This window comes from Macrobrachium rosenbergii, chromosome 14 (genome assembly GCF_040412425.1).
Source record: "Macrobrachium rosenbergii isolate ZJJX-2024 chromosome 14, ASM4041242v1, whole genome shotgun sequence".
Taxonomy (NCBI): Eukaryota; Metazoa; Arthropoda; class Malacostraca; order Decapoda; family Palaemonidae; genus Macrobrachium; species Macrobrachium rosenbergii.
In genome coordinates, this window is record NC_089754.1 from 7,271,614 (window position 1) to 7,293,311 (window position 21,698).

At 37.4% G+C, this 21,698-nt stretch overlaps 1 protein-coding gene across 1 annotated transcript in view; it reads right to left on the reverse strand.

The window, feature by feature from the left end:
• Window positions 1-20,624, reverse strand: part of LOC136845564 (CLIP domain-containing serine protease B4-like) — a 33,242-nt gene extending 12,618 nt beyond the window's left edge. Inside the window, exons 1-6 of the mRNA XM_067115739.1 lie at window positions 20,048-20,624; window positions 2,591-2,709; window positions 2,253-2,373; window positions 1,578-1,687; window positions 1,233-1,349; window positions 228-385 (exon numbers count right to left, since the gene is read on the reverse strand). Of these exons, the coding sequence (XP_066971840.1) occupies window positions 228-336 (109 nt within the window). The 5' untranslated portion in view covers window positions 337-385; window positions 1,233-1,349; window positions 1,578-1,687; ... (1 more) ...; window positions 2,591-2,709; window positions 20,048-20,624. The remainder of the gene's footprint in view (window positions 1-227; window positions 386-1,232; window positions 1,350-1,577; window positions 1,688-2,252; window positions 2,374-2,590; window positions 2,710-20,047) is intronic.
• Window positions 20,625-21,698: the final 1,074 nt, after the last annotated feature.

Below are 21,698 nucleotides of genomic sequence, written 5' to 3' on the forward strand. Positions count from 1 at the left end.
TTTGGATATCAAGCAAAAGCGAAGAAAGAATGTGATTAACTCGTAGATAAAGGAAAAGAACGATAAAAAAATTATGAAAACGGTGTTTTGTTCCCTGAACTTATGGATTTCTCTTTAATCAAAATGCTTTCTAGAATTTAACTTTACCATCAAAAGTAGCACTGCAAAATACGTAAAAGAATACCAAAGAAATTTTGAGAAAATTTTACAAAAGCCATTGTACTTACGGCAGCTCCCCCCGACTGGTGATGGCGTAAAGGATGAAACTCTGATGTTGCAGTAAAATCCTTGATAATTGTTCGTGTTTTGCCAAAATCCCCAGAAGAAAATTCTCATTCCATTGGTTTTGGAAGCCACGTTTCTAGGCCCGGTGTTTCCACAGTACCTGTCGTTGTCATCGGTAGTGTTATTAATTATTATCAACAATGTTCATATAATTTCATCAGGTGAAGATAGTGAACCTGATAAAATTAACTGTATCTATCACAGAATTAGAACAGGCCAGAGCCTTTCAAATGCACAATGTTAAAAACAACCAACACAGACTAAGATGACATCAGTTGATTAAAATGAAAAAATGAATGCGTACATAAATATAACAAAATGTTAAAAAAATATAATATAGGAAACGTGTGTTGTTGAGTGCACCCAAGAGCAAGGCGAGTCTTGGGAAGGCTTGGGTGTAGAGGCTAGACACAACCAAAGGTTTAAGAATATTGGATAGATGATCACCACTCTCAGTAAGATAATAAAATTAGATGTTTAATCTCTGACCGAGCCGCAAATACCAGCATAGGTTTTCGAATCTGTTAAGCAGGACATACAGTGACTGAAAGTTGTGTCATTTACTATCATTCTTACTTGCTGAGTTACGAACTAAGTCTGAGAAAGAGTGATAGAATATGGGGCGTTGGAGGCTAATAGAAGCGTTCTCTTTCAGTGCTTTTAATGACTGAAAGCACAGAGAGACTATATTGTTGAGAGTGTTTTATTTAAGATCCAGTGGCAGAACTACTCATAGCTCCGTTTATTTATTTATTTATTTTTACCTCTTGCTGCAGATTTTTGCTCCTCATCACGTAAATTAAAAAATCTTCTGGTCGTCATGGGGATTTGGAGCTTGGTTTATGGTATAACAGCAGCATAACGCTAAAAATTCCTAAGACACAAGCATAGTTATCTAGGCCCATTTGTAAATTGCACATGCGTAAAAATGGGTGTTTTGCCCTTACCAAAGGTATTGTCGGTCTCCTGGGTCAAGAGCCAAGAACGCACCGCTGTAGCATTGGGTTGACTGGGGCAACTGGAAACGCTGGACAGTCTATAGTGAGTGGTTGGTTCATTCTCGTCTGAAAATCGGTTATACGAGATCATAGAAGGAAGAAATCTTAAGAAATAGCTAAATAGGTTCAACGAAAACTATTTGGTACTAGTTATATAACATCTATCCGTTGAGGAAAAAAAAAATTGTTATTTCATAGCGTTAGCTCATATCTTATTCATGTAATTTTTTTTTTTTTTTTTGCATAATAGAATCAACAAGGAAAATCGTCAAGAAAAAGGTAGCGATAACTTACGTAGAAAGACCACTGACAGTTACTAAAAGGTGGGTATGCGCTTGGATACCCTGGGGAAGAGATGACATAGGTCATACCGTACCCTACATCGACAGAAGAACCACAAGGAACTGCATTTGATTATAAAAATGTGAATCGTTAGTGAATTCCTGCAAATAATTCCCATGACTTGAATGTAGGAGCCACTCGTACTATCTAAACGAGGAGAGCCTGAGATAGGGGGGAGGAACAGGTGCAATAAAAACAAATGTTTAATTAATTTCGTCCTTAATTTATGATTTCGCACCATTTAGTGAAATTCCAAACATTAACAAGGAAACCTTTCAATAATCATTCAATTACGGTTACATCTTTTACACTGAACCTCATTTTGACACCACTACACACTCCATTAACCTCGAAATGAGTTTAGTGCAAGAAATTTCACTCAATAATTTGTTTATAAAGCATTTAGCAGAGCAAATTTTGCTTCTTCGTATTCTGAATGCTTTTGTTTTTTCATTGTAATCCATCGCACTAGACCTCTAAGGATGTTGAAAGTTTTAAGTGTCCTGACTAGCTGGAGCTTATAAACTCGGGAAGTGACTTTTCTGAATTCAGTTTTGATTTCATGTTATGTCTACTTCTTTTGCTTCTGTCATGGGGAACAAAGAACGAGAAAATAATTTTCTTTACCTTGGTTTATTGGGTAAGGATAATTTCCACCCACTGGAGGAATTTGTGTCACTGTTGGGTCCATTGGCATTATAGGGTATGGCTGATATAACCCACCATTGGTAATAATAGCTTGACATGCCTGTAAACATGCAAATAATGAACATATCAGTGTTAAACAGTCAGCAATGCGTATAGCAACAGAAAAAAATTCATATTAGCATAATTAAAAGAAATCTCAGGAAACTCTTCTCTATTTGCAATATCCAAACAGTTGACTGTGCGTGAACTTACTTGTCATAAGGAAAAGAAAGTCATGAAGCTAATAAGTTTATGGGTTGCGTGCAGTTATTACTTACTTTCATAACAAAGAAGAACAGCACAGAAATCCCTTCGTAGCAGGCCATTTCCGAAGGTCACGAGAAAGGCAGTCGATTTCCTCTTAATGTCTATTCATTACTAAGGAGTTGAAACAGGACTGAAAGTAAAATAGAAGAAAACTGTAGATCAGCCACAGAGATAGTCACGTGTGCACAAATAATCAAAGTGCTAATGAGACCTAGTATGACTCATTTGGGTGATACACACATGAAGTACCGACGCAACAACTTCCAGCGAATGTCTGTTACAAATTAGGCCTCGACGTTAAAGCAAAACTAAGAAATCTTATCCAATAACTGGAAGAGATCATTATACTATTATAAGACTACCATATTAACAGGAGAGGTCAGACGATCAATCAGCAACATACACACGCACACACACACACACACACACACAGAGGACTGTAAATTTTGAATTTTGAAACGAAAAGCCAGTTGAAATGTGGACAACCCTTCTCACTTTTCATTTTGTGCTTGATGGATTTTTTCTGGCACAGGCTAGATATATGGTGCATTTTTTCTGTTCTAATGAAGTTCCTACCTGGATACAAACTAGTTTTTTTTTGAGACTGGTAATTAAATATATTTTCCTTATATTGCGTTAGATGTTTATCAGTAAATTCGTAACTCACTGCGGCAAGATTGCAAAAGTAGAGACAAATCGTTATTATTTATATTGAAAAGGTACATATGAGAATTTCTCCTTGACAAATTTCTTAATGAAAGATAACGATATTGTCATTATAAAGAAGGCACAAAACCTAATGAATGGTCGACTTTGGAAGAAACAAGTGATGCACACTGTTTGGCTACTATACCTATGATAGACAAAACGAAACCGCGTGGTTTTCTCATTTCATCCCTTCATAAGAGAAATATTGGCATGAAGTAAAATGCTACACCTGGAGAACTGGGTAGTTGAAGGGAAGAAGTAAGTGATACAGGAATAATAATGGGTGACCGCATCGAATACTTGTCCACAACAAAGGTAGCAATAACAAAGATAGGGATCAGGAAGAGGAATTTTCTAGGTAATATTGAGGAAGGGATGTGCGAAGGAGTACATGGTAACAAGTTGAGGTTGCTTGATTTCAAACTAAGGATTTAAGATGTGATGGGAACTAGGGGGGTTTGAATAGTTAAAACCACTTTCATGCTAAAGATTGCGAACGAATTCAAGCAACAAAAAGTGAATTTCAAGGATAAATAAAATAGTACTTTACGATCGTGATAACCTCATCATCAGTAACAACGACTGTAAAAATATCCATGACATCACAAAGACGACAAATAATGATATAATAATACAGTATAATGGCGATAATAAGATCTAGAGTAGGACTAAAATAAAGAGCATGATCCTATCCCTGCACCCTCTCCCCACAAAATACTGATATTCCATCACTAAATAACTGGCGCAGAGGAATTTGCCGAACTAAAACGCAACTGTGAAACAATTGCCGTCACAGCCCGTTACTGAAACAAAAGGTGACCTTACCACGGCCAAAGCAAACAAAGAAAGGTTAGGTAATTCCACGTCGCTGTTTCCTGTTCGTTGGTAATGAGTGTCACGACACGTGACAAACGCTCGCTCAGTAAACTGGGGACATTATGTTGCATTATAACAATATTTTTCTTCTTATTATTTTTCATTTACCATGTATTTTATTCTTCAGTAGACAGCAAAACCTTTGTTTAATCAATAAAATTAACGGTCGTCCTTTGGTAAAAATAGATCGACAACTACTAGAATTCGAGTAATAAATAATTATTGTTACTGTTTTATTGAAATAACAGGTATTATACATCCATTTAGCTTCTCCAAAGATTTTCAGTTTTCTTATCTTTCTTTCCTCTACTGCAGGAAGGCTAAAGATAACCTCAACAAAAGGGTGGTGATGGCAAGAAGTCATCTTCGGAAAAAAATTAAAACAGGAACTTCCTCTTACAAGAGTACTAGCTGACCAACCCGGCACTGCCCAGGAAAACTCTGAATGACAACCGATAATCTCTCTCTCTCTCTCTCTCTCTCAACACCCCCTCTACTCTCTCTCTCACTTTCTCTACTTCTCACTCACTCTCTCTCTCTCATTTTCTCCCTTTCCTGTTAAGATAGTTGCTTCAGTTACATTACCCATCATTTTTAACATTTTATATTTCACCCCTTCTCACCCCCCATTGCTACTAGGGCTGAACTTGGAACTTAAAGGGCATTGGGAGTGTCACTATACATCTCAGCGACCTCAAAAACTGTGGATCAGACACTAATATCTGTAATTTTTGACATTTTATTTTTCACCCCTTCTCACCCCACTTTCTATCAGGGGTGAACTCAGACTTGAAGGGCATCAGGAGTGTCACTGTTCGTCTCAGTGACCTCGAAAACTATGGATTAGACACTAATATCTGTGGTTTTTTGTTATTTTTACATGTAATCACCTTCCCACCCCTTTTCACCACGCATTCCTGTTGGAGCTGAAATTGGATTTAAAGGTTATTGGAGGTGTCATCATTTATCTCAGCAACCTCTAAAACTATGGACTAGACACTAATATCTGTCATTTTCGGTTATTTTTGCATGTCACCCCTTCCCATCCATTTTCACCCCACCTTCCTATAGGGGCTGAACTTGGACTTAAAGGACATCAGGAGTGTCATTATTCATCTCAGAGATCTCTAGAACCATGGATTAGACACTAATATCTGTAGATTTTTGGTTATTTCACCCCTTCCCATCCTCTTCTCAACCACCCTTCAGGTTTGAACTTGGACTTAAAGGACATTGGGAGTGTCACTATTCATCTCAGCAACCTTGAAAACTGTGGACTAGACACTAATATCTGTCGTTTTCAGTTATTTTTACATGTCAACCCCTTCCCATATCCCCTCCCTTTGGTGCCAGTGATGTCTTACCCCCAAGTTTTGTTGAAACTGCTCAATGCATTTCAGAGTTATTCTAGCACATACACACACATACATCCATTTTTATATATATAGATAATCGCTACATCAAGCATTGTCAAGGCAACTAATGAAAGATATGGGGTATAGAGAAGAATGAAGAACTTTAGGAAGGAAAAGGGTGCAGGTTTGGGGATAAAGGACGAGTACGCAAGTATAAAGGGTGAAGTTGAGGGAAGTTGAAGAGTAGAGAGGAACAGGCCCCCCTTACTACAGCATTTAAAGGACAGATGGTGGAAGGGAGCATAAGACTTTATGGGTAGCCAGTTTGTTGGTCTGCTTCAGCCACTGTACTGTTTTTTTTTTTTTTTTTTTTTTTGATGTGTTGATGATGATTATTTGAATGATTATGGTAATATGTTTGATTGGGTGTGTGATTTTAATTTTCTTTGCTGCTGTCTTTTTTGTTTTCTTCCTTCATTGTTTTTTTTTCTTCCTGTATCGTCTGTAACCAGGATATTGAGAACCACTTTCAACTTTGGGCTAACCTAGGACAGGTTCTAAGGTCTCTTTTACCCTCGTTGGAAAATATTCTGCTAATCCCTGTGGTGTCCCTTTCTATTGCTTCCAATCTGTTCTATGTGCTGTTTGCTAGCCTGTGGATCCTGCAGTAAATACTCTCAAATTCTGCTCTTTCGTGTAGCTCCTGGGCAGTGTTGTAATACAGAAGGGTTGCTGTGAAAGCTCTCTTGATGCTTTGTTTTATAGAGACTGCATCTTTAGTTTAGTGGCTTTGCAGGCAGAGGCTACAATTGCCCAGATGAGGCCTTATTCTGGTCTTACAAATACCAAGTATGTTCTGCTTTTTTCAGGCAGCTTAGCTTCAACCTTGCCATTGTGAACATGACTCCTAGGATCTTGATGTTCCTGGAAGGGATCTCTCTGTCTTCCACAACCCAAAGCTATTTTCCAGCTTTTTAAAAATTCATTGACTTTGCTGACCTCCCTGGTAGTTTTTAAAGTTTGGATTTGCTTGCTTGTTTATTGAGATAAGTGGTGATTTCTGTATGATTAACAGCAAAGATTAACTGATGCCATCCCCAAGAGGGAGCTGGATTATCTTTAGTATAGAAGTTAAATAGGATGGGTGCCAGCTTACTTTCCTATAGTACTCTGCTTAGGGTAGTAGCTCTGGGCCAGTTATCTTCCTCTTAACTGTGTACTCTACTGTTGTTCAGGAACTTGTACAGTAGACTTAATGCAAGGATAAGTAAGGAAATCTCCAGCAACATTAATTTGAGTCTTTCATGCCTGACTTTAATGAAGACTTAACAATATATGCTGAGACTAATTTACTTCCATGTGTTTCCATTTGGATCATAACTATGGCCTCATAGGTGACCGTCTTAGCCATCTGGGTCCCTCTGTCTTTAATGAAGCTGTATTACCTGTTAACCAGGTCAGTTTCTTGGAAGAATTTCACCAATCTGTTTCCACAATTTCTGCAGGAAGTTACGGGATTGTTATTGGCCAATAGTTCATTACCAGCCTGGAATCCTTCTGTGGTTTATTTAGGAATCTTATCATTCCAAATCTGTAAATGCCAAGGTGGTAGCCCATACTTATTATTTCATTTGTCTGTTCTTTCGATTTTTCCAGCACAACATCGAGGAAGTGTTGAATAATTTTCTTGTTAGTGCTGGGTCTTCCTGGTGCAGTCCTTTCCTGGTTATATATACACACACACATATATATATATATATATATATATATATATATATATATATATATATATATATATATATATATATATATATATATATATATATATATATATATATATATTTATTTATTTATATATATTATATATATATATATATATATATATATATATATATATATATATATATATATATATATATATATATATATATATATAAAAAGCATTAAGAACAATGGTATATATTTTATATTTTTTTTGTTAGTTAAGCATTTCTGGTTAGCCCGAGATATTTTGGGTAAGTGAAAATGCAAATCAGTGCCTACATGTTTGCAAGTCAGCATTGAGATAGCCTGTGGTCAGCTTCCCTTCCCGTGGAGACAAAGGGCATGGCTCCTTAAACAACACGCTAGCTACATCAGAATGTTCCGACGGCCGGAAGTCGTTAGGTTCCGGTTGAGAGTTCGTTCCTGAGTTTGCTCTGATGGGCAGGACATGGGAAGTGTAGATTCCACATTTAGGTTACAGGTTTTTCATTCGGGTCCGGTGATTTTCTAGGAAATGACCCACTACTGTGGAAGTGCTTACGAACTGCTAGTGAGGTGAGCTGAGACTTTGATTTTCAAAGCCCAAATGGGCTTTATCATTTTTATGCTTAACCTGTACTGTTCCTTCCATATGCAATCCTTGTTTTGAATATCCTTTGTTTTTTTATTCCCATTTTGATTTCTATGCCTTTGGTTTTTATTACATTTTTATTGAATTTTTATTGCCATGTATCGTTATGTGTGGTTTTGGGTCAGTAAAATGGGTGAAATCCCATGTCTGTTTTTCTCTGTGCCTGTTTTAAAAAAAAAAGTTCTTTTTTCCCTTTATTCCCTCAGATGTTCTCATTAGAGATCAAATAAATGGAAGGGAACTTGACATACAATGACTTCAGTCATGTTAGACATTTTTTACTCTTACGATGTAGAGACTTAATTATTAAAGCTGGTAGCACTGTGTTGTATACTGGATGGACTTGTTTTTGGGTTGTCATTTCTGGGATATAGGCTTGTCCTTTCCCCATTACATCTTTAATTCATTCCAAACAATTTACCATGTTAGACTCTTGAATAAACTGTATTTTTATAGACCTGATTTTGCTGTTAATCCTTGACTCTCGCAGTAACTTGGTTGTCGAGAGAGAGAGAGAGAGAGAGAGAGAGAGAGAGAGAGAGAGAGAGAGGAGAGAGATAAAGAGAGAGAGGCTGTGTGAGGGAGATAGAGGCTGACAGAGAGAGAGAGTAAGGGAGGTAAGTGGCAGCTCTGTCTCACACTGACAAACGCTACCGTGATACCTCTCGAGGTAAGAGTTAACGACCTCATCGAAGCCATAATTGTTTTGATGGCAGCAGTAGGATTCGAACACACGCCTCCGAAGAGACTGGTGATATGGATATTAGGATTGTAGTGCATAACGGGGAGTGTTCCATTAATCTTTGGGGAATTAGGTTGGCACTTGTGACTGCTGACTTCATCATTTTGCATTTGGGGAGACCTGGAGGTATGAGAAGCACGGTTAGTACTTGATAATCTTGTGTGATGTGTGGGTGCTTTTTGTGTGTCATAAGATGCATGCGCGGTGTGTGTTTCTTTTCAGATTAGCGAATTATTTTTTGGTACTTTAGCAGCGCTGGTTAGCTAAGACAGCTGGGGGATATTGTTATGTAAGCGTTCTCTTTGTGTTGGTTGTAGTGAGGAATTAGAGGGGAACAAGCCAGTTCAAGGGTGATCAAGTGAACTTTTCGTTATTGGGTTAATAATTGAATGGCTTGTTATGTTATTGGGAGTAAACATTTCTTAGATTTTCTTTTTTTTGCTTTTCTCTTTTTCTTTTTCTGTTTTTTCTCTCTTGGTGGGTTTTTCCATTTGACTTTATGGAAATTTTCTTTTGGAACTTTCAGTAGTGTATGAAACTGAGATCAGGTCGTGTTGTTGGAACTCTGAGTTTCATTAATCTCAACAATATGGTGGAGGGTGGCGGAGATAGGGATAAAGTGACTCTCCTCCACAAGTTCACATCTAATGCTTCTGGGGTTCAACCATTTCCTGGGTTGGTTGATGGAGTTCTTTCACAATCCCTCAAAATTTTTATCGAGGGTGTGTCAAATTACCTAATTGCCAAGAAAATTACGGACGGTAAAGAGGCTTTGAATGAAGCGGAAGGGTTCCTCAGTTTAGATTGGGGTGACATCGGACATCGGTGTCAGAGTCATCAATTTACGAAGTGTAAGTCATGGGATGATCTCAAGGAATTTCTGAGGTCAGCATATGGGACAGCTGCAGCCAGAGATGCAGTTTGGGACCTTAGATCGTTCTTTAAGATTCATAAGGGTGAGGACTCTTTGGTTAGATTTAGTTCCAGATTGTGCGAAACTGTGAGAAATTTTTCAAAGAAACTGAGGGCGTCTGGTTGGGTAATGGGTAACAATATTTCTGTGGATAACCTAGAAAGGTTGCTCCACTTCTCGTGGATGCTCAGTGATCTTCCAAATGCCATAGTAGACAGTTTTGATGAAAGGGTAGAACAGGGGTCTGATGAAGTCTTGCTTTTCTCTCAAATTCGCAAGCACCTGTTGAAATGTCCTACAGTGGATACACTTTCCTAAATGGGATGCCAAAGGCTTCTGGAGCTATTCCAAAGCACCAGCCACAGGGTGATTCTAGTTTCCCTTCTGCAAGGTTGTGTGCCAAGACATGTGATAGTAGAGGTTCTATGGGTTCAATGTCGCAGGTCAGTTGTTTTAACTGTAATAGGCAGGGTTACACCAAAAGCTTTTGTAAGGTGAGATATTGTGGTGTCTGCAAGACTTCAGAGCACTGTTGGCGGTTTTGTCTGGTTCTTAAATGAGGTGAATTTAGGAATGTGCCTCAGGGTTCTGACATTTCTAATAGAAGAGCTCCTCAAGGGGGTTTTTTGAGAGTATCTATGGACTGGCAGAATTTTTGGAGGACTGAACAACAGAAGGAGGAAGAGTGATGGGTGTTTCCTGTCATACAGGATTTCTGGCAGAGGCCTCAGAGCCGAAGCCAATTGTGAAAGGGTCGGTGTATGGTTTCAATGTCTCGGTGTTTATTGATACCGGGGGTCTGTTAATCTGATGAATTATGGTTTATATCAATCGATGTTTTCTGATTGCTGTTTGAGGCCTACTGAAGAGACAGTTTGTGATGTTCAAGCAAATAGGCTGAGTGCTTTAGGTTACATGGACATTTGTTTGTCCCTTGGAAGTAAAGTTTTCATAGAGCCATTTTTGGTTATACAAGAGGCTGCTTTGGGGAGTACATTGTTTTTGGGTCATCCAGCGTGCCAGCAGAACAGAATCTCTGTTCATAGGGGGTAGGAGGTATTACTGTTGAGGTACCTGGGGATTTTGTCCTGTATGAGGAAATGGATAAGATTGAATGGGATAATGATAAGGGATCGGAAGTTGATAATGGTTTACAGATTGATACTGAACATGCTTCTGAGAGGAAGAAGTTTTACAAAGGTATTTTATCGGAAGAGGTGGTTGTGGGCCCAGGTATGGTTGCTCTGATGAAAGTTAGGGGGAAGGACGTGAAAATGCCCAGACAGGTGTGCGTGAGTGAGGGTAGTGAGAAGTTCAAGGATGTAGTGAGTACAGTTTCTATAAGTAATGTGTCTAATACAGGGGTTACTTGGGTAGAATTACTAAACTATAACGATTCAGGTAGGAGATATCTGAAGGATACTTATGTTGTAGATTTTCAAGACTGGGTTGATGAGGATAATTTGGTTGCTACTGTAGGGGACAACAACAAATTTTCGGAGGCAGAATTGCAAGTTAGGAGACAGGTTTTTAGAGATCATTTAGCTAATGCTGATTATAAAGAATAATATATAGAGGGGACAGGTGATGTTCTAGCTGAGTTTGCAGATACTGTCACTCTTGAAGGGGATAAGTTGGGGTTAAATAATGTGTTAGAACACAAGGTACATTTAGAGGATAAGACTAAGCCCATTTTAGTCCCTTCGTATAGGATTCCTTTTAAGATTAGGGAACAGGTAGAGCAAGAGGTCAATAAGTGGGAAGAGGAAGGCATAATTAGGCCTAGTTTATCACCTTTTTAATTTTCCATTGTTAGCAGTACCTAAGAAGGATGGTTCAGTCCGTGTGTGTTTGGATTTTCATAAGTTGAATGAGAAATCTATCCCAGAACGTTACTCTGTGGCGTGTCTGCCAGATTTGTTTGTGGAAATTGGGGGTAAGAATATTAATTCTTTAACTGATCTTATGCAGGGGTTTTTGCAAGTTCCTCTTAGTGAGGAGAGTCACAAGTTTACCGCCTTCTCTTTGCCAAAGGGGCATTATGAGTTACGAGAATGCCTTTTGGTTTATCAGGTAGCCCTATGACTTTTACGAGATTAGTAAACACAGTTTTGCACGGATTGTTAATGAAGTCCATTTTTGTTTATGTGGACGATATCTTGATTGCCACTGATTCTGTAGATGAACATCTAGGGGTACATAGGGAGGTTCATAGGAGGCTTAGATCAGCAGGTTTGAAAATCAAACTAAGGAAGGTGTCAGGGTAAATGGGGATAAGGTTAGGGCAATCATGGACTTTCCTACTCCTAGAAATAAGAAACAGATTTTTTCTTTCTTAGGTATGGCAGGATTTTTCCGTAGGTTTGTGAAAGGTTTTTTCACACTGACTCCTTTGACAGACATGCTGAGGGATGACATGCAGTTTGTGTGGGGTGAGGGGCAACAGTGGGCCTTTCAGAAAATTAAAGAGGCTTTAATGAGTCCCCCCGTGCTGAAGTTTCCAGATTTCAAGTAATCTTTCTCGTTGGTGACAGATGCCAGTCACGATGGCATAGGGGTCTGTCTTATGCAGAGATTTGATGGTTAATTGCATCCTATGATGTTTTACAGTAGGAAGTTTAAGATACATGGTTGTAATGAGAGGTCTATGTCCACTACTGACAAAGAGGCATTTGCGGTAGTGTCTAGTTTGCTTCATTTTAAGATGTTACTGATGGGCAACAAAGTTGAGGTTCTTACAGATCCTAAGCCGTTGTTGGATCTTTTTAATAAGCCAGATCTTTCCCCCAGGAGGGCTAGGTGGTTTTTTACAATTAGTGATTTTGACACCAAGCTTAAGTGTATATAAGGCAGACATAATATTGTAGCTGATGCCCTTAGTAGGGGTTTTTATGATACGGAGGGTTCGCACGTTTGTTATGCATCTGGTGATTGCATAGACTGGGATATTAGTTTAGTGGAGACTAAACAAGATGAGGATGAATTTTTAGCAGGTGCAAAGGCATTTCTTAGGGGGGAATTGGTTAGAAAGGGTTATAGGTTGCCTTTTGCGGGTCTAGAGTTGGAGGGTAATTTGTTAGTTAGGAAAATTAAGTATAAGCTGAGGAGTAGTGAGGATAAAGGAGATACAGCACAGATAATTGTCCCAAAGAGCCTAATACATACGCTTTTGGATATTGTTCATTGTAGGTTTGGTAGTCCACATTTGGGTATTGAGAAGACGTATCAAAATGTATGAGGTAAATTCTTTTGGAAAAACATGCTTGCATCAGTGGGGAATTTTGTGAGGGGATGTTCAGTTTGTAATGCATGCAAGCCAGCAAGGGTTACTTCTTTTAAATTGGGTTCGTTTTCTAACCCCAGTAGACCTTTCCAACGGGTCCTCATGGACGTTTTGTCCAATTTCTGTGAATCTAGTTATAAGAAGGCAAAAGAGGTTGCGATTGCATTTTTCAGTGGGTATATTTGTCGTTATGGGGTTCCTGAGGTACTTATTACAGATAATGGGAGAGAATTTGTGAATAAGACGTTGAGTGTCTTGCGGAGGTTATGGGAATTCGGAATGTAACTATTATTCCAGAAGACCAGAAGCCAATGTGTTATGTGAACGGGCCAATAGGAAAGTAACTGAGGCTCTTAGAGTCACTGCAGGGGGTAATGATGTGAATAGGGATCGGTATATTGCACAGGTCCGGCATAGCATTAATACTATGGTTAGCTATACTATTGCGATGTCTCCCGCTGAGGCGGTGTTGGGTTATCCAGCGCGGGGCACATTCGATTTGTTATCTATTCTGTCTCGTTGTGATGATATGGTTAGATTGTTGGTCTCTATGGCAAAGGAGGAGTACACACGCCTTTCTAGGAATCTTGGGTTGAAGACACAGGAAATGGTTAGAGTGGCTGTTGATGACGGGGTTGAAGACACAGGCAATGGTTAAAGTGGCTGCTGGTGACGGGGTTTTTGTGAAAATAAATGCCAGGAATCAGTTGAATTATAAATTAGGGCCTAAGTTTGAGCGTCCATTTCGGGTTGTAGAAATAAAGAAAGGGAATAGGTTTGTTGTTCAAGATGAAAAAATGGGATTGTCCAGATTGAGACATACTGTATATCTAAGATCAAGAGGACAGACTAAAGGGGAATTTATGGGTTAATTTTCTTCTCTCTCTTCTTTTTCTTATGTACTTTTATTCTCAGTTTAATTTATTGCTGGTTTCCCAGGAACGTAATTTGGGGGTTTTGAACATAGGAGGACGCTTGTCTAATTCTAGTCTGTTTTGTTGGTTCCCCCCCAACCCCGCCCCCCACTTTCTGCACAAGTGCGGCGGTTCAGAGTAATTAGTTATTGGAATTTTGGCAATGCTGAGGTCATCCTACGAGGTGCAGGGAAGCAGTAGAGTTCTGCAGGCATATTAGAGGTGTTAGGTAAACTTTATGATATTGTTGTATCGACCTGTTGGTGGGTTCTGTGATTAGGGTTGTAGTTGTATCTTTTTGTTTCATTTTGAGGTCTGGTTATTAATAGGTTTCTTTTCTGTTTTGTTTAGATGCTGAAGTTCTGTTTGTTCATAGCCCTTGTGGTAGCTGTCTATGCCAAAGCAAAAGTGCTATGGTTAATTTCTTTCATAAGGTGCGTTATGGTCTTACATAAGGTTTTGGTGACTTATGGATTTGTGGCTTTATGAGATTGCATATCGCAGGTGTGTTTTGGTTTTCTGGTCTTTTGAGATGTTAGAGTCGTTTTAATGGTTTAGTGATTATATAACGTATTTTTTTTAGTAAAGGTGATTTTTAGTAATTATAGGGATGTTAGCTAGTATATCAGTTGCTAGTTTAGTGAGGGTTGAACAAGTGGTGGCAGAGTTAACTATACAGGGGAATTCTTTCACAGCATTATGAGAGAGTAATAATAAATTACGAGGGCGTTTTGAGAAATTAAGGACATCTTTGAATGGGTTGCTGGTTACTGTTGATGGTGTTCAGGGAGACTTAGATGTTTCGATTGTTTTTTCCTCTTGTCAAACTACCTTCTTAATGTTGAGAAAGAAGCAGAGTCTTTATTAATGGTAATTCAAACTCAGGTTCAAGCAGTTATAGCTGCTTTGGGGACATTTTACCAATGGGGGTTTTAGAATCTACTTTGAAGGATGCAGCATATCTTTATGGTTCACAAATAATTTTCACTGGTGGGATTTGTATCGTTATTATGGGATTTTGAAAGTACGCTTATCTAATAAAGGGTTGCTTGTGGAGGTTCCTGTTAGTAATGAGAAAGCGTTTTCCTAGTAATTTTAACAGTGCGATGGTGACTTGAGATGGAATAGAGACTGTATGTTTTAGGAGATCAGTAATAGTTCTCTGCTATTAACTATGAGTCAGTGTGTACTTTAGTTCACGACAGATACGTTTGTGACAGTGCGATTTTTGTTCTTAAGAATGTCGACTTATTAGGATGTGAACTGTCGCTTGTTCATAATCAGACACCCTCAGACTGTGACTTTGCAACATTCCCATTGGAGTACCACGTGACCTCTACCAAGACTCTTACGACAATCTATTGTGCAAGCTGCCATATCTCTAGCCTGTGCAACAACCCCTCGGATACGTTCTGGCTGAGGATCCCGCCCTTTCGATGCGTCCTGTCGCTTGGTTACGCCGAAATTTAGGATACTGAGTAGGATAGTGTACAACTCGAGCACCCGTATCTTCATGCACCACCTTCATGGGGAGCACGGCGTTATCCCTGTGCCTTCTCCTAGAGGGGACATAACCACGATTCCTCCACGTCCTCCACCGCCTGAAGACGACTTCTTTGTTCCTGAACACTACATACTCTCATCTATTTTGTCATTGATGGTGGTCTTAGTCGCCATGCTGTGCGTGGTGTTGTGCATAAAATGCACAAACAAACAATGTGGCAAAAAGAGACCAGCCCCAAGTGTTACTGCTCAGATAATGCATGAGTCGGCTGAGTAGAACTTATTATTCCTCTCGTGCCGGGGTCGGCACGGCTGGTGGCCGAGCTACTGAAAAGCAGTAAGAATAATGATATATATTTTGTTTTTTTGTTAGTCAAGCATTTTGGTTAGCCCGAGATATTTTCGGTGAGTGAAAACGCAAATCAGTGCCTACGTGTTTGCAAGTCAGTGTTGAGATAGCGTGTGGTCAGCTTCCCTTCCCGCGGAGACAAAGGGCATGGCTCCTTGAATGACGTGCTAGCTACATCGAAATGTCCCGGCCGCTGGAAGTCGTTAGGTTCCGGTTGAGAGTTCGTTCATGAGTTCGCTCTGATGGGCAGGACATGGGAAGTGTAGATTTCACGTTTTGGTTACAGATTTTTCATTCGGGTCTGGTGATTTTCTAGAAAAAGACCCACTCCTGTGGAAGTGCTTACGAACTGCTAGTGAGGTGAGCTGAGACTTTGGCTTTCAAAGCCCGAATGGGCTTTATCATTTTTTATATTTAACCTGTCCTTTCTATATGTAATCCTTGTTTTGAATATCTTTTGTTTTTTTATTCCCATTTTGACTTTTATGCCATTTGGTTTTTATAAATGTATTTTTATGTGTAGTTTTGGGTCAGTAACGTGGATGAAATCCCATATCTGTTTTTCTCTGTGCCTGTTTTTAAAAACTTCTTTTTTACCTATATTTCCTCAGATGTTTTGATTAGAGATCAAACAAATGGAAAGGAACTTGACATACTGTGACTTCGGTCATGTTAGACATTTTTGACTCTTACGATGTAGAGACATAATTATTAAAGCTGGTAGCACTGTGTTGTATATTGGATGGACTTGCTTTTGGGTTGTCATTTCTGGGATATAGGCTTGTCCTTTCCCCATTACATCTTTAATTCATTCCAAACAATTTACCATGTTTGACTCTTGAATAAACTGTACTTTTATAGACATGATTTTGCTGTTAATCCTTGACTCGCGTAGTAACTTGGTTGTCGAGAGAGAGAGAGAGAGAGAGAGAGAGAGAGAGAGAGAGAGAGAGAGAGAGAGAGAGGCAGCTCGGTCTCACACTGACAAACGCTACCGGGATACCTCTCGAGGCAAGAGCTAACGACCTCATCGAGGCCGTATATATATATATATATATATATATATATATATATATATATATATATATATATATATATATATATATATATATATACATATATATATATATATATCTTCCATTTCTTCTAGCTCATCGGGTTTCTGTAGAGGACTAGTTTGGGCCAGTTTACCGGTGTCTTCTCTGTGGTGAGGCACAATACTACTAAAAGCATACTAGTTATATTACAAGTAATATAACTTAACTATGGTTGGTCAGGAGGGAGTGAGTGACTATAATGAGGTTATTTTGTTTCCCTCTGTTCCCTAACGGCAAGAAAAAAAAGTAGTTAATGGAAAACGAAATTATTATAATACAAACTGAGATGAAAAAATGTAAGATAAAATGAAAAGAATTAAATGAGGATAGCACACCAAAAATAGACCATCTTCATTCGCTTTGTTAGCTGTTGGCGTAAAGTGAGTTATTTGGCCTTAAATGCCTGATTTCACCATGAAGATAACTGACATAATACCTGCTTTACAAGCCAAAACACTCGTGAACAAAAATGAAAATACCGGATGATTAGAGGGCTACCATATATTCCCTTTACCTTCTTCAAGACTTGGTTGTCTCTAAAGTAAAATTAATGTCTCCAGTGTTTGCCATCTGTTTTGATCTGGCGTTATTATTTTGAGATTAAGATATTCATGTTGGAAAAGGATAGTGTGCGGAATATATATAAGTCTTTTATTAAAATATCCAATCATAAATCGTTCATTTCCGGATTCAGGTTCTATATTAGGTACCGTCGACATGTTTCGACCAGCTCGTTGGTCATCCTTTTATTTTGTTTCAACAAGAAAAAAAGTATCGGCCAGTTGCTGACTAACATCGCTGATCCTGATAAAATGCGAATCAAAAGGAAGATAGAAAAAATACATCTATATAAGATAAATTCGCATAATACAGCCATCCTTTTTAATAATAACAAAATAATAATAATAATAATAATAATAATAATAATAATAATAATAAAATGTTTAATTAGACGCAATACCTGGACCTTGCTTACTACAGTAACATGTAGCAAAGTATGGTAAAAGTGGAAGTGATGTTAACCTCAAGCACTTACACTTATTTTTTTTTTATTCATATGACCTTGACTGATATAACTGGTATTGTTTGAACTGATGCCGCAAGCATCGCTTTCTGACAGCAATTATTCTTTTTATCTTCCTATTTTTTCCCTCTGTCGTGTGTTTCAGCCACTTTTTACTTCATAAGCTCGGCCTGATGAGGAGTCAGAATAAGAGACTGTGTTGACCAGGTGGTTGACTTATCTTGGAGTGATTTACTCTCATTCTGTCGGTATGAGAGTCACCTTGACACAAGTTTTTTTTTTTTTTTTTTCTCCATTGTGCATTTTTTTTGTTTGGAATGTTGATTTCTTTTAACACCATCTTTTAATATATGACAAACTGTGTACAAGATTATTAATTTTGACATCTTTTTTCTTTCATGATTTCACCTTTACATACAAATTTTCACAAGCGTAGACATCTTGATGGTTGCTGGCAACGTTGAACCTTCTGCTGCCCTTTGCTAATATTTCAACTGATAGAAGAAGATCAGTGATTCTGCTGAGAAGTTTAACATTATTCTAATTTTGTTTAATAGCTACACTTATGTGCATAGACCAAATTCACACAAGTATCAAGGAATGATGAAGCAAATATCAAATATTCTTGATTAAAGGACCTCCTCACATTAAGGATGTTGAATTGTAGATGACAGGAGCAAAGTTAAGGTGTTTAAGCATGCCCCGGCGAAATTCTGTTGACTGAAATCTAGACGATGATGTTGAAATATAAATATTCCTGAAATCATTTGTCTTTTTTGAGATTCTAATTGCACAACATCCTCAGTCAGTGCATTAAAAAAACAGGTAAATACACTTTCCAATCTTAGTTTTAGTTTGTTTGTTAGTCGGTTTATAGAAACATTGATAGCAATAATGATTTTTGTGTTTCATATTATATTATATATATATATATATAATATATATATATATATATATAATATATATATATATATATATAATAAAATATTTATAGACGCAATATATATATATATATATGGTAAAAGTATGTTAACATATTTATAAATTGTTTTTATTCATACTTACTTTTAATGCTAAAACATCACATTTGTCTTATTACTGTCACGTTTTATTTTACAGGAAGCAGAAACGTGAATGAATTTGATGCATACAACTTCTTAAACATTAGCAGCTTTTAATATTTACAAAATATTAAGCCACAAACTTCATACAAGTTTAATTTTGAAATCTTTTTCCTTCATGATTTCACCTTAGGGTAGCAACCTTACATACAAATTTTCAGGGAAGATGGTTGCTGGCAACGTTGAACCTTCAAGGAAACTGTAAGTGATATGAAGATCAGTGTTCTGTAGAGAAGTTTAAATACCCCTTTTGTTTAAAACAATGAAAATACAGTTATTTTGACCTCAGTGGTCAAAGTCACTGAATTTTCATAGTTTCCCAACCAGGCGTTAGTTCATTTCCTACTGGTGACAAAACACTTATCACTTATAATTTCCCTTGGGTATAAGTTATTCCCCAGGTATAGTGAACTGTCAGATATGAAACGAAATTTGTTTTTGTGTTTAATATTTTTGAAAATAAATTTCGTTACGGTGTATGGGACAAAATTATATATATATATATATATATATATATATATATATATATATATATATATATATATATATATATATATATATATAAATATACTTTTAATGCTAAAACATCACATTTGTCTTATTATCACTTTTGTATTTGATGATTCATTTATCACACACAAAATATTAAGCCACAAACTTCGTTTAATATATATATATATTATATATTGGGATGATATGATTTTGGCCTCATATATATATATTTATATATATATACAAAACACTATATATATATATATTATATATATATATATATATAAATACATGTATACAAAATTCATATATATATATATATATATATATATATATATATATATATATATATATATACATACATATATATATATATATATATATATATATATATATATATATATATATATATATATATATATATATATATATTCCTTTAATTTAGCGCAATCGCAGAGAAATGATTCATGCTCTCTCTAATTTTTTATTTATTTTCTTTTTATTCAGTTACGATATAATTTTTCTTTTATTCAGTTAAACAATTCGTTAATAATGATGATTTTATTTTATCACCATTATTATTTTCTAAAGTTACAACATCAGGTTCTCAAAGTCTTTAAATTTGCCAAGACGAGTTTTGATTCTGCTGGGTTACACCTGGTATCTATGGTTTAAAAAACATACTCAGAAACTTACCTCGATAATATTTAGTAGGTGACAGTAAAGATGAGAAAGGTAATGCTAAGTCTTTCAGTTAACGTCACTTATTCACACTGTATAACCACTGACTTAAAACTGAATATCCCTTTGTACCTGCACAGTCAGTCTATCAAATCAGAAGATAATGCATGTACGCACAACGCCGCAATACAAATAAGCGACGGTGTATCTTATTTCGTTAATATCAACGCTCTCGAGAGGCTCAAAGGACAAGAGAACGTGCAGAAATAAGAGCAGCTTAAATGCGGTGACACTGTATAATTCCGATTAAAATTCGACACACCTAAGTGGGTGGCAGGATGAAACTAACCTCAGGGTAGTATTTACTTTTAAATTCACCAGCCAGCCAGTTTCGTAATACAGTACAGTAATTCGCATATGCATTGTCAAACAATAGGATCCACCAGTGCCTTTCATTTCCGTATGATGATCGTCAACTTTCATTCACAGCGCACAATAGAGTTGTACACAACAGCAAAGCGTAAGTCGCAATTTTAGTTCATTATCTCTCCCGCATGATTTCAGTTTTTTTTCTTTTGTTTAATTGCCACATAATTATACTCTTTCTATAATATTAAAGGAAGTAAATAGACAGTGTCAAATCACTTTACCTCAAACTGACCTTTATTCCTTCTTGTACGCTCTCTCTAGAGAGAGAGAGAGAGAGAGAGAGAGAGAGAACGTACAAGGAATAAAAGTTAGTTTGAGGTATAGTGATTTGACACTGTCTATTTACTTCCTTTAATATTATAGAGAGAGTATAATTATGTGGCAATTAAACAGAGAGAGAGAGAGAGAGAGAGAGAGAGAGAGAGAGAGAGAGAGAGAGAGAGAGAGAGAGAGAGAGATGAGTAATCTGTGCTCCATCAAAACGAGTCGGGCTCGACGAGTCCTTGCCCAACCTGGTGAAAACATTGAAGCGAATCCCTTCAATAGGTAATGCAATCAGGCCAATGCAAATCTGCTGTCACATTTCCGTAACATGAGTATCCCACTAGGGTCTTTTAGACATATATTATTATCGTCTTTTATCAAGGGCTACGACAAGCGCGGGCGGTGGGGGGAATATTGTCGAAGAGGCTATATGACTGGGGATTTTCACTAACTCTCTGTTTTTCTCAAACTGTATCGTAATTTATTGCTATTCTCATCAGCTGTCTAGTAATATTAGATATCTATAAGAACTCCGGTATCCTTCAGTATTTAAAGTCCTATAAACCCCTTTTGCATAGATTCTCGTAGCTGTCAGTTGTGACACTGACCCCTAATCAAATACACTTAGGGTTTTAATTTGTACACATGAATCTCCCTGTCACCTTAAAATTGACTTCGTATTGAATCTTGAATGTTGATCAGTTTGAGTATTTCTAGTATACCATAATATTCACATTGATACCCATCCCTGAGCGTACACTTTTCAAACTCCAGTTTCATAGTGGCCTTTCTCAGAGAGTGCGTGCTCGAAGGGAACTCCTGTAATTAAGGATTATTTCCGTTAATAAACTGAAGCCTTAATTTCATTGCTGAGTTTGTAGTTTTGAGGCTTGTAAGACCAATTGCTGTGTCAGTTTTGCCACCCCCCCACCCCCTCACACAGTAAAACCTTTCTCAACTTACAAACCGACTG